General features: G+C 41.7%; 1 protein-coding gene across 1 annotated transcript in view; it reads right to left on the reverse strand.

Moving 5' to 3' along the window:
* Positions 1-13,176, reverse strand: part of zcchc7 (zinc finger, CCHC domain containing 7) — an 87,255-nt gene extending 74,079 nt beyond the window's left edge. The window contains exons 1-3 of the mRNA XM_022681743.2: positions 12,937-13,176; positions 7,727-7,930; positions 6,246-6,683 (exon numbers count right to left, since the gene is read on the reverse strand). Of these exons, the coding sequence (XP_022537464.2) occupies positions 6,246-6,683; positions 7,727-7,916 (628 nt within the window). The 5' untranslated portion in view covers positions 7,917-7,930; positions 12,937-13,176. The remainder of the gene's footprint in view (positions 1-6,245; positions 6,684-7,726; positions 7,931-12,936) is intronic.
* Between the last annotated feature and the right edge of the window lie 331 nt (positions 13,177-13,507).

Genomic DNA, 13,507 nt, shown 5'->3' on the forward strand with positions numbered 1-13,507 from the left:
GAGGGAAAGATAGAGAGACAGAGACAGGTAGAGCCAGAAAGAAAGAGAGGCAGAAACAAGGAGGGGGAGGGAAAGATAGAGAGGCAAAGACAGGTAGAGAGAGAGAAAGATAGAGAGGCAAAGACAGGTAGAGAGAGAGAAAGATAGAGAGGCAGAAACAGGTAGAGAGAAAGATAGAGAGGCAGAAACAGGTAGAGAGAGAAAGACAGAGACAGAGAGGTAGAGACAGAATCAGGTAGAGACAGAGAGATAGAGAGACAGAGACAGGTAGCGACAGAAACAGGTAGTGACAGAGAGATAGAGAGACAGAGAGATAGAGAGACAGAAACAGGTAGAGACAGAAAGACAAAGACAGAGAAGCAGAGACAGGTACAGACAGAAAGACAGGTAGACATAAAAGGCAGAGAAGCAGAGAGAAAACAACCGAATGAGAGACAGAGAGAGAGACACAGAAAGACGACAACAGTCAGAGACTTGGAGAAAAAAAAGACAGACAGACCAACACTGGCAGGGACAAGGATAGAAAAGGACAGACAGAATGACAGAGACACAGACATCAGAGACAGAAAAACAGCCAGGTATCAGAGACACAGACAGAAATACAGACAGAGAAGAAGAAACATGAAGAAATGACAAACAGGGAGAGACACAGACACACATATTTCAGAGAGAGAGAGAGAGACAGGTGGGCAAAAGACAGACACATACACACACACACACACACACACATAAGAAAAGAGAAAGGCAAAGGGACAGACAGAGAGAGCTTCTGTCTTCTGTTCACTCCAACTCATTATCATGATACTGCTAAACAAACGAGCCTCTATCCAATCAGATCGTGCTTTACTGTGCGCTGAGGGCATCCTGACCAATCACAGTGCTTCTAACTTGCTCTCTAACCCATATACTATACAGTATATATCACAATACCAGTGTTTAGTAGTAAAATATCACACAGCCCTGTTCTAATCTGTAATAAAGTGTAATAAAGAAATCTTACCTTCACTTCAGAGGGATCATCACTTTCTTTCACACTTTCACACATACGCACTCTCTCCGTTCTCTCTCTCTCTCTCTCCGTTCTTTCTCTCTTTCTCTCTCTTACACACATTAGCTGTTAGATTCACTCTGCCCCCAAAGCTCAGACTAAGAACAAAGTTTGGTGATCAAGGGGCGACGGGGCAGGAGGACAAAAAGAGGGGGATGAAAGGGGGGAGGGATGAGAGGAAATGAGAAACCGGGGAGAGAAAGGAAAAAAAAGAAAAGAAAGTGTGCTCAGTGAAGAAGGTCCAGAAAGTCAAGTTTAAACAGCCGGCCTCCTTTTCCCTTTCAAAACTTCTTTTACACTTACTTTTCTACTTTTCTCCACTGCTCCGAACCAAACACACCTCCCCCAAGTTAAGGGTCTGACACTGTGTGTGTGTGTGTGTGTGTGTGTGTGTGTGTCTCTCCATGTGTGTGTGTGTGGTGTGTATTTGAGCCGACACTCTCTCCACTGGACTGTAAGGACAAATAGGGTATCCAGGAAGGATTTGGGGATGTTTCTTTTTCTTTTCCTCCCTCCTCCCCTCCTTTCTCTCGCTCACCACCCACCCACCTGCCTGCCTGCTCGTCAGAGCGGCAGTGACGGATAACTGACATGAGTGTGAGGCTGCGTGTGTGTGTGTGTGTGTGTGTGTGTGTGTGTGTGTGTGTGTGTCAGCTGGGATTCCACCTTACACAATACCAGAGTGGAAAAATGAGAATTTTTAACCAAACTGTAATTTAGACTGTACTGATATTTTTTTTACTATTATGATTGGTCTTCTCACGACTCATTAATTGCAGTGTTCTGTGCTTGGGCCCCGTTGATTGCCATTTGCTGAATAATAATTTGAAGATGGATATTCAGCTGTTATAGCAGTTGCAACAATCGAGAAAGTGAGAGAGTGAGAGAGAGAGAAAGAGAGAGAGAAAAAGTGAATTATAAATAAATAAATATAAATAAAGCCAATGTTCGGTGTTTGGACCCCAACAATAGTATAGATCAGAGGTCACTAATAGGCGAAGCACGGTCAGGGTCCGGACCCAGACGTTGTCCAATCCGGACCCAAACTGATAAACTACTGAGAAAGATTTAATTCTGACCGTGTTCATTTAAAGCGGCGGAACGTTTATTTTCTTTATGTTTACGTGCTTTATTACAGCGCAGTAAACTCACAGACCAATCACGTGTGCTGTAAGATCACCAAACGCTCTCCTCAGCCAATCAGATCTGTGCAGATACGAGAGCACGGAGCCACACAGGAGAAGCAGGCAGTGAGAAGTGGGAGAATAAAGCGAGAAAAGATGAGAAACAGATGGTGCGCACCAGAAAAAAACATTAAAATACTACCTTTATAAAACATACTAACAGTAATGTAACCGAGCGGTGTTACTTGGAGGAATTAAAGAAAAACAACCGAGACAAGAGTGCAAAATATTCCACTTAGTCCACCTGATCAGGAAAAAAAAAAAAAAAAACTCACTCCCTACTCCCAAAACAACCCTACCTCAAAACTAAGGCAACCCCCAGGGGACAAAAAGCATTGGCAACTTCCCCCATCAGTTTTAAGCTCAAGCTCACTGTAATTTACACATACCAGCGTGTGTCTGTGTTTTATCAATGGCTTGTCCACAGGCACAATGCCGTTACTATGAACAGATTTGGATTCCCGTGTGTGTGGGTGTGTGTTCGTGTGTGTGTGTGTGTGTGTGATTGTGTGTGTGTGTGTGTGTGTGTGTGTTCGTTCAGCTTTTATCGGGCAAATGAAATTAGTCACTCCTGTCGGAAACTCTTTGCTTGTGTGTCAGAATTGTAACAGCATAGTCGTAGATGCTCTCTACACACACACACACACGTACACACACGTACACACGCACACGTGTACACGCATGCGCTCACACACACAGTGTCAGACTGAAGCCATACATCACATACATATTTAAATGCCATTACCAAACACATGACCATGACCACCCATGACCTGCCCCCAACATCAGCTAGAGTAGTAAATATCCACCATGTCCACCTACAGCAGCTAAAATCAGCTACAGTATCAAACATCAGCCAGACTACTTAACATCTTTTCAAAATCAGCCAGAGTACTTAACATCTTTTTAACATCAGCTACAGTACCTAACATCTTTTTAACATCAGCTACAGTATCTAACATCTTTTTAACATCAGCTACAGTATCTAACGTCTTTTTAACATCATCGACAGTATCTAACATCTTTTTAACATCAGCTACAGTACCTAACATCTTTTTAACATCATCGACAGTATCTAACATCTTTTTAACATCAGCTACAGTATCTAACATCTTTTAAACATCCGCCAGAGTACTTAACATCTTTTTAAAATCAGCCAGAGTAGTCAACATCTATGTAACTTCAGCTACAGTACCTAACATCTTTTTAACATTAGCAAGAGTACTTACCATCTTTTTAACATCAGCTACAGGATCTAACATATTTTTAACATCAGCTACAGGATCTAACATCTTTTTAACATCATCTACAGCTTCTACCATCATTTTAACATCAGCTACAGTACCTAACATCTACCTAACATCAGCCAGAGTACTTAACATCTACCTAACATCAGCCAGAGTACTTAACATCTACCTAACATCAGCCAGAGTACTTAACATCTATTAAAGATGTTAACTAGTTTTACACGTTTACTGTCCTAGCTGACGTCAGCTAGACGTTTCCTATTCTGGCTGATGATAACTAAAATGTTCACTACTCAGCTAGATGATTACTATTCTAGCTGATGTTAGTCAGATGTTAAATTTACTAGATAAGTGTTAGCTAGATGTTAGCTAATGTCAGATAAATGTTCACTGCAAACACTGATGTGTGCATTTGCATGTGTGCGGTAGATCACTCTGCTGTGAGAGATGTAAATGAATTAATTCCAAACTCATTGGTTTGACTGGAATTTACTTTACCAGCATAAACTGGCACACACACACACACACACACACACACACACAGTGTTACTTCCTAAGCCCCCTCCAGTGTGAATGACTCCCGAAGTGAGGGTCAAACCCCAGAGATCAGAAAGTCGGAAAGGAGAAAAGAGGAAAAAGATAGAGAGTAAGAGACAGACCCCCTTTACCCCCCCCTCTCACATCCCTGTGTGTGTGTGTGTGTGTGTGTGTGGGTTTGGGGGGGTATAAAAGCGGTCCAGACTAAAGGCCCCTCTATCTGCACATGAGTGTGAGAGGCTTGAGCAGCAGAGCAGAAACAGCAGCCCACGGAGCCACCGTAAACCCAACCCATTCAAATGAGAGAGAGAGAGAGAGAGAGAGAGAGGAGAGAGAGAGAGGAGAGAGAGAGAGGAGAGAGAGAGAAAGAGAGAGAGAGAGAGAAGAGAACATCCGAAACGATCCAAAAAGTCTGCAGAATGGAAATCAGGACAACAGAGAAATCAGAGGAGTAAAAAAAGAGAGAAAAGAAAAAATATTAAATCATAAGGATGGAGGGAGCTGAGTGGAGAGATAAATGAGAAATAATAAATAGAAAACAGAGAGCAAAGAAAGAAAACAGGGAGGGAGAGAGAGACACAGAAAGAAAAAGTGTCGAAAATAGATAATAATAAAGATGGACAAAAATGATACTGTGATCAATCAAACAGATTAGAAACCACAAACACGAAAAGGGAAAAATACAAAAAAGATACTGAGGAGAGAGTGATGGCCAGGGGACAGACAGAAAGGAGACAACTAGAGACATAGAGGTGACAAAACTAGAGACAGGAAGAAAAAAAAGGAGACAAACAGAGGCAGTAAGAAGAAACAAAGAGAGAGACATGGAATAAAAGAGAAAAAAAGAAAAAAGAAAAGAAGGAGACAGAGAGAAGGCAAAAATGAGAGGAGAGAGGAGAAAAAAATAGAGAAAACCGGAGAGAGAAAGACGAAGAAGCAAAAAGAGGAGACAGAGAAAGAAAACAGAGGGAGAAAATAAAGAGAAAGAAGGAAAAAGATAAATTGGACACAAAAAGAAGACAAAAAAAGAGGGTGAGCCACAGAGGAGACAACGAGAGAGAAACAGATAGAGACAGAGATGGACTACAAAAGAGACAAAGAAATGTAATCAAAAGAGAAAAACAAAGAGGAGACAAACAGAAAGAGAGCAACAGAAAGGAGACAAAGAGGACAGAGAAATATGAGATAAAAGAGAGAAAAACAAAGACCAAGAAAGCCCAAGATGAGGAAAGGAGAGAACCAGAGGGAGACAGAAGGAAGACTACAAGAAAATGATAAAAAGGAGACAAAGAGGAGACAGAGAGAGAGAAATATGAGAAAGAAAAACAAAGATCAAGAGAGATAGTGAGGAGAGAAAGGAGAGAAACAATGTGAGGCAGAGAGGAAACTAAAGGAAAACGACAGAAAGGAGACAAGGAGGAGACAGAGAAATATGAGACAAAAGAGAGATCTGTGCTGAGGTTTGCAGGTCAGGCTAACGCTCTGATCTTGCAAAGATTTGCAAAGGTGTTTTTTATTCATCTATGATTAAGAGTCTCTCGCTTATTCTCTCTCTCTCTCTCTCTCTCTCACTTATTCTCTCTCTCTCTCTGACACGGGGCTTTGTTTGTTTCCTCCAGCACATGCAAGAAGATTCCCCTCATTGACTCTCCTGCATGTAAACACACGCATGCAGATTAGTTTTACAACACACACACACAAACACACACACACACACACAGTAATATTTACCAACATTTTTACATTCACTTGTTCCACCAAGACAAACACACTGACGTGACTCCCAGAACACCACTTCAGACACACACTCACACACACTCACACACACTCACACACACTCACACACACTCACACACACTCACACACACTCACACACTCCAACGTATGCCTGACTGAGGTAGGTTGTTTCTAATAAAGTGGCCACCAGTGAGTGGAAGCACAAGCTTCAGATTTGATGTGTTTCTAATAAAGTGGCCACCAGTGAGGGTCGGCACAAGGTACTTTAGTAGGCATTTCTAATTAAGTGGCCACCAGTAAATTTAAGCACAATATTTAGAAGGTGTTTCTAATAAAGTGGCCACCAGTAAATGGAAGCACAAGGTACTTTAGTAGGCATTTCTAATAAAGTGGCCACCAGCAAATTTAAGCACAAGATTTAAAAGGTGTTTCTAATAAAGTGGCCACCAGTGAGTGAAAGCACAGTATTAATAAAAAAAAAAAAAATCTTACCTTCTTGTTCTTCGTTCTCCTCTACGGCAAGGTTAAGCTGAATGTTCTGATCTCCGGCCTCTTTTCCTTTTCCCAAAAGCATCCAGTTTTCCAGTCCATCTGAATCCGAATTTGAATCTGATACAGAGTCCAGATCTGCCACAAAAGGAGGAACCGAGTCTGAATCCGAACTTTCGTCTGATTCCAGTTCCACGACTACCACCTCTCCCGCCTCGTTCTCAGGCGTTTTCCTTAGCGGAGGGCATGAAGACGCAGTGTGACGCTGTTTTTTTGTGCTTGCACTTCTACCTTTGATGGCGCAGACGCTGTCCTCGGTCTCAGTGTTGTCCGAGATCAGGATAACGTCTGGACCGGAATCGATTGTGATGATTTCTGGAGGTGACAGAGGAGTGGGCTCCTTTCCTGGCATGGACTGAGGAACCTTAGTGTGAACGGAGCCTAGGATTGAAGAAAAAAAAAATATTATCACTTGTAAATCTATAGTTGAGTTTGACAACCAATGTAACCAATGCTTTAGTCTGGAGTCTGTCCCCCTTTTCAGATTCCACTCTACTGGGAAGTCATTCTATAAGAGCTTAGAGTGTGCCTGTGGAACGTTTTTGCCTATTCATCTCGGAGAGCATTTGGGGTTCCGCTGACATGGAACCGACAGCATTCTAGTTCGCATTCCAAATTTTGAACCGTTCCCCACGTTTCCACTCGCCACGTTTCCATTAACAAACGTTCATTCGCGGTGGAACCTCAAGAATACTTGGTTCTTTAGCATGAACTGTGTTCACCACTGCTGTGCAACCCCTTCTGTTGAGGGATATGATGTGACATTTTGACGGTTGCCAAGCCTTCAGGAATTTCACTTTGTTCAATGGAGTACAGTACTGCCACAACAGAAAAGGGCCTTCCCCAGACTTTTTCCACAAAGTGTTTTTTGGCCCTTCATCTAGGAGAGTGTTTATGGACAGACATTGTTGTTTTACACTGGTTCTGGTTCGCAAACCATTCGCAAACCATTGAACCATTCGCCAAGTTTTCTCCCAACAGAAGTAGGTCCTGGACCCAGGAAATTTCGCTTGCAGCAGGAACCCCAAGAATAGTAGCTTTTTCAGCGTGAACCATGTTCTCCGTTGCTGTGCACCGCCCTCTGTTGATGTGTCCGTATGATGTGACATTTGGATAGTCCCAATGAAACTTGTGGAAAAGCACCACTGCTAAGTTTGGCCCAGTCAAGTTACACTTAAAGTCTTTTCCCCCCCAAGGAAAGCTTTTATGAATTTCACCTTTTCACTGGGGGGTACAGTCATGCTGGAAGAGAAAAGGGCCTTTCCCAGATGGTTTCCACAAAGTTGGAAGCATAAAATTGTACAAAATGTTTCGGTATGCTGAAGCATTAAGAATTCTCTTCACTGAAACTAAGGAGCACAGGCCAACCCCTATGAAACCAAATAAAATGTACACAGTATATCACAAACAATATGCAGAGCTACCTGAGTCCGCATTGCCCTGCTGCTTGTCCCGATTCTCCTGGTTGTTCTGGTCCTCAGCACCGTAGTGGAGCTGTGAGTAGAGCTGAAACTCCAGCTCACTGTCCAGCTCGGACAAGCTGCAGTCCTCTTCATCTTCCACACGGTACAGCTCATCTTCATACTCCTCCCGCTCCTGGTACCCCGAGAACATGTCAAGGAAACACCCTAAAAAGAAAAATAAAGATAGTAAAAAAGGAAGAGACTTGTATCATACAATACTGAAAAGATGACATTTTAAAGGTGCCTAATGTCCACTTAGAAATTAAATCGATTACGAAATATAATGATTATTATGACCAGCAACCATCAAGCCAAAGACAGCGCACTTAAGGTATCAGGTTTCAGAAGGGGCTCGGTTTTACGCGTCATAATCAAACACCAATCAGTTTAGAATGTTACAATCGTCACAAAATGTTTTGATAGACTGTAGAATTAAGACTTCTCTTTAATCCTATAGCATTGTCCCTCCTCCACCAACACAGTCAAGCAAGTACCATTGCCCTGGCATTTGCCAAACTCTTCCCACCAATCATGATTAGACTTGACTTCACACATCAGCATATTCAAGTTTTAGTTTTCAGGTTGTCTTTAACATAATCAGGGATCAGTTTACACCCCAGTTTGGACATTGCAGTTTTCGTGCCATAAGCCCTGTCTGGGGGGGATTAGTTTCTCAGGGGGACATCTGTGAAAAATATTTTACATTTCTACTCAGTGATAAAACTCTTGCATCCAGACTGCAACTGAAAAAACAGGAGGACCAGTAAGTTTTTCTGGGCTTTTTCTGTCACGACATCACGTTCAGTAGCTCCTCCATTTCCATTCGCTGTTGGGTTTATGTGGATCTCTGTGGAAATGCGCTGCGCCCACAGTGTAATTACGGTGCATAGCAGTGGACAAATAGCTATTTTATGAAACAGTAGGTAATTCAGCCTGTAATTTTCTCAGAAGACATCTAAGAAAAACACATACATGGTTGTTCTGAGGGCGAATAAAATCACAGAGGACCCCCAATAAAAGAGAACCCCCTGAGAAACTAATATCATTTGGATAGAGCTATAGTCAGACACCAGTCAGCTTGAGCTAGGTTTAGAGTGGCATGTTGCTAACTTTTGAGAAGTTTGGTTTGGCATTTAATCAAAGCAATCCTTGTTGGGAATACTGAAATACTATTCTTTTTACTACTTTTAATACTAAGTTTGGACATTAAAGTAACAAAATAACAACATGTAGAACAACCCATAAAGACTGCAGTCAATACACAACTACTGATGCTTGAACAACAGCCTGACAATAACCATCTGGCTAACATCAGGGTCCAAGAAATGTTTAAATGTTTAAAGGTGTATTTTTATGGCGTCAACAGTTTACTGGTAACTGTTGTCTTTGTCACATCGCAGCGCTTCGGCCACAAAAACGCACTCACAATTATGTTTTCACCATAATTTACCTCAATTCAAGTCAATATCTGTCTTCAATACGTGAAAACACAAGACAGAAACCTATAGCTATAGCTGCTTCAAAATCACAGATCACACCTATCACACGGTCTTGTCTAGTACATATCGTTTTCCGTCGCCACAGCCAACGTAACATTTACATTTAGGGTATTTAGCAGACGCCCTTATCCAGAGCGACTTACAACAGTGCTTTGATGTTACTTCAAATATCCATAGCTAGTTCATTGACTCAAGGATCAAGAGATTGGTCACAGAGCTTGGTCATGTTTAGAACCCTAGGAGTTCAGTCGACGTTTGAAGACCGCGAGTGACTCTGCTGTTCAGACACCCAGTGGAAATTCATTCCACCACCTCGGTCTTGCAGCACAGAGAAGAGTCTGGATATCTGTTTTCTGTGGGTTTTAAGGGATGGAGGTTCGAGTCGAGCCGTACTGGAAGCTCTAAGAGCTCTTGGAACAGATCTGGCTTTGACCATTGCCCTCAAGTATGAAGGAGCTGGTCCATTTTTGGCTTTGTAGCCCAGTAACCTTTCACCCCACACAGTCCTTCCCTCACAGCCTGCCACATTCCAACGTGCGCCCTCTACCATGTCCGCTACATCGCTCTCAATCCACTGAGATGCGACTTCACACCATCACATCACGGGTCAGCAGCCCACGAGGTTCGGAATGAAAAACACCGGCAACAAACGAACAAACGGGGAAGCAGCAGAACCCAAATCATGGCCTTTTATATTCGTCCCCTCTTCTGCACAGTAAAACTGGACCGCAAAAAGGACAGGTCCCACAGTACCAAACTCAATGACCCATACAGTACATACAACAGAGCCTGAGGACCAGAACTGGACTGGAACCAACCGGTCGGAGTGGATAATATACTGGCATAAACACAACATCACACACGGCAAGGGCAGCCATCTTTATGATACGCAGTGTTGACCAGAATAGATATTTTAATGCAGTAATACAGGGATATGCATGAAGTCATGGGACAGGATCTTGCCATATGGATGTCCAATGAAAAACACCATTTTTGACGATTTTTAGTTTACTACATAATCCATTACACTGTGCCAAAACTTCTTGTTAAACGGACCAATAGAAACTCTTCAAAACTCTTTTTACATTGACTTCCATTGAAAGTTTACTAGGTTTTTTCTCTCACCTGTAAAGTTGCTGTTTTAGAGATTAGTGTTTTTCATTGGACAGTGACGTATGGAAGCGGAAGACTGCTACAATGACCTGTGGGATATGCATACGATTTCTGACAAAGTTGCTTGTCTGTTCACATCCAGACAGTGCTGTCCACTGTAGGTGATAATGCTTCTAGGATATATATACAGCTAGTCTTTTTAGCATGCCACCCTGCCACCTGTTAACAGTACTAGCTAGCTTTATATGGCTACAGCACTGTGTGGAATAGATGCTAAGCTAAACAACCTATTTCAGTATATTCAGAGCAAGCTAGCTAACTAGCCCAGCTTAGCATAAATGCTTGGCCAAACAAGCTTCAGCTAGTTGTCAGCTTTTCACCCCGTGTAGCTACCTGTTACAGTACTAACTACATTATGGCTATGGTATTGTGTAGCATGGAAGCTAAGTTATGCTAAGCTAAACAACCCTTTCAAACTTATACAGAGCTAGCTGGCTAACACAGCAAACATAGCCTAAAAGCTTGCCCAAACACTATGCTAAATAATAAATTATATCTTTTTAGAATGCCACCCTGTGTACCTGTAACAGTACTAGCTACAGAACTGTATGGAATAGAAGCTGAGTTATGCTAAACTAAACAGTCAAACTTATATTAAGCGAGCTAGCTAACTAGCATAGCTTCCGCTAAATGCATAGCCAAACATTATATCTGTAGCTAGTTTTAGTATGCCATCCTGTGTACCTGTTACAGTATTAGCTAGCTACATGACTACAGTACTATTTGGAGGGATGGGTGCTTTATTTATCCCGAAGAAAAATTAGGAAATTAGAAGCTATCCCTAAGCTAAACAACCCATTTAACCTTATATAGAGCTAGCTAGCTAACATAGCAATTATAGCCTAAATGTTTGGCCAAACACTAAGCTATAACTTCAGCACGTTTTCAGCATACCACCCTGTTTACCTGTTACAGTACAAGTTAGCATTATATGGATTATATTCCATTATATTCCATGTATAAGCTAAGCTAAACAACTTATTTACCATTATAGAGAGATAGCTAGCTTAGCCTCAAAGCTTGACCAAATACTATAGCTATAGCTGTGTACCTGTTACAGTATTAGCTAGCTTTATATGACTACAGCACTACAGTTTGGAATAGCAGCTGAATTATGCTAAGCTAAACAACCCATTCAATTTATAGAGAGCCAACTAGCTAACATAGCAAGTATAGCCTGAATTATTGCCCAAATACTAGGTTATATATTCAGCTAGTTTTCTGCATGCCACCATGTGTACCTGTTACAGTATTTGATAGCTTTATATGACTACAGCACTGTTAGGAATAGCAGCTGAATTATGCTAAGCTAAACACCCCATTCAACCTTACAGAAAGATAACCAGCTAACATAGCAAGCATAGCCTGAATTATTGCCCAAATACTAGGTTATATATTTAGCTAGCTTTCTGCATGCCACCCTGTGTACCTGTTAAAGTACTAGCTAGCTTCGTATGGCTACAGCACTGTTTCGAATTTAAGCTATTCCATACATATATATTAAGTAAAACAGCCCCTTTGAGCTTATAGAGAGCTAGCTAGCATAGCACAAATGCTTAGCCAAATACTAAGCTATATCTTTAGCTTGTTTTCATGCCACCCTGCGTACCTGTTACAGTATTAGCTAGCTTTATATGACTATAGCACTAGAGTTTGGTACAGCAGCTGAATTATGCTAAGCTAAACAGCCCATTCAACCTTATAGACAGCTAACCAGCTAGCATAGCAAGTGTAGCCTAAAAGCTTACCTAAACACTATATCTTTAGCTAGTTGTCAGCATGCCACACTGTGTAGCTACCTGTTACAGTATTGTCTACAGTATAGCTACAGTATTTTGTGGAATGGAAGCTAAGTTATGCTAAACTAAACAACCCCATCAACAGTATACAGAGCTAGCTAGCTTGCTAACTATCATAGCTTAGCATCCTTAGCATCACACTCTGTTCAGCAACCTCACTATAACTTTATCTAGGTTAACAGCTAAGTTACAAATTTAAGAGTACTTTTACATAAGTGTTCCCCCACTTCTATAGCTCTATATTGGTAAGCTAGCTAACATTAGCTTCATATACCTAGGCCTTTAGTGTAACTATTTTAGAGTTCGATTAGCTAGTTAGCTAGCTAGCTGTTAGCTAAGTTAAATAACAAGACTCTGTCTGTTTTGGTCTAATCCAGACCCCCCAAACTCCTCCAAACATCACTTCTCTCTTTTATAAACAACACATATGTTTGTTTGCCGGTTTTTGTGTTTAAATTCGCTGTTAACGCAGTAAATTTTGTGTATTTTAGCTGATTTAAGTGTTTTCAGCTCCCCAGCTCTCCAGCTCTCAGCTCTGACATCCACGTGTTCTCTGTCTAGGGAGAAGCCGGCTGCTGTTTTGTGTGTAATCGAGTCGTTTAACTCATTTAAAACCACGTTACGGCGGTGTTACAGTTGTGTAGACATGTAAACGCGCTGAAATCGCTGTGTTTAAGGTGTGTGAGAGCCGTAATCTCACCTGTTTCTGGATCACACTCCGCTGTTTTGAAGCGCTGCGGCTTCCGTGGCTGTAGGAGGAAAACAGGGTGGCCGACCGTGAGCTAGCGCTGGGAGCTGTCTCCCATACAGGAGAGTTCACCACCAGTTCAGTCTCATGCAGACAGACAGACAGACAGTAGTGTAGGGCTTTAATGTTATGGAAATACATTTATTTCCCTTTCCTAGGTTTACAGTATGTGTGATACACAGGTGTGCACTTCTTCGTGTACTGCTGCTTTCAGTGCACTTCCACAAGTGTGATCAATTTTGATTTGCTGTGTTGAAGTTGAGACACCTGTTCTTTCACTGACTTGCAACCAAAGTGCATCCCACTGCAAACTGTGTTTTAGTGGGTAAAATATCTTTGCAATTCGTGTCTAAATAAGTGAAAAGTTAAAGATTAAAGTGACCATTGAATAATAATAATAAATGGGTTCAGGGCACTGAGGATTTGGTTCAGACAACAGGGTTTAGTGTTTTAGCAATCAAGAAAAAAACTGTATTGGACCTTGTGTTGGGTATTATAACATTCTGTTAGCTGTTACAGGACT

Source organism: Astyanax mexicanus, chromosome 25 (assembly GCF_023375975.1).
Source record: "Astyanax mexicanus isolate ESR-SI-001 chromosome 25, AstMex3_surface, whole genome shotgun sequence".
Lineage (NCBI taxonomy): Eukaryota > Metazoa > Chordata > Actinopteri > Characiformes > Acestrorhamphidae > Astyanax > Astyanax mexicanus.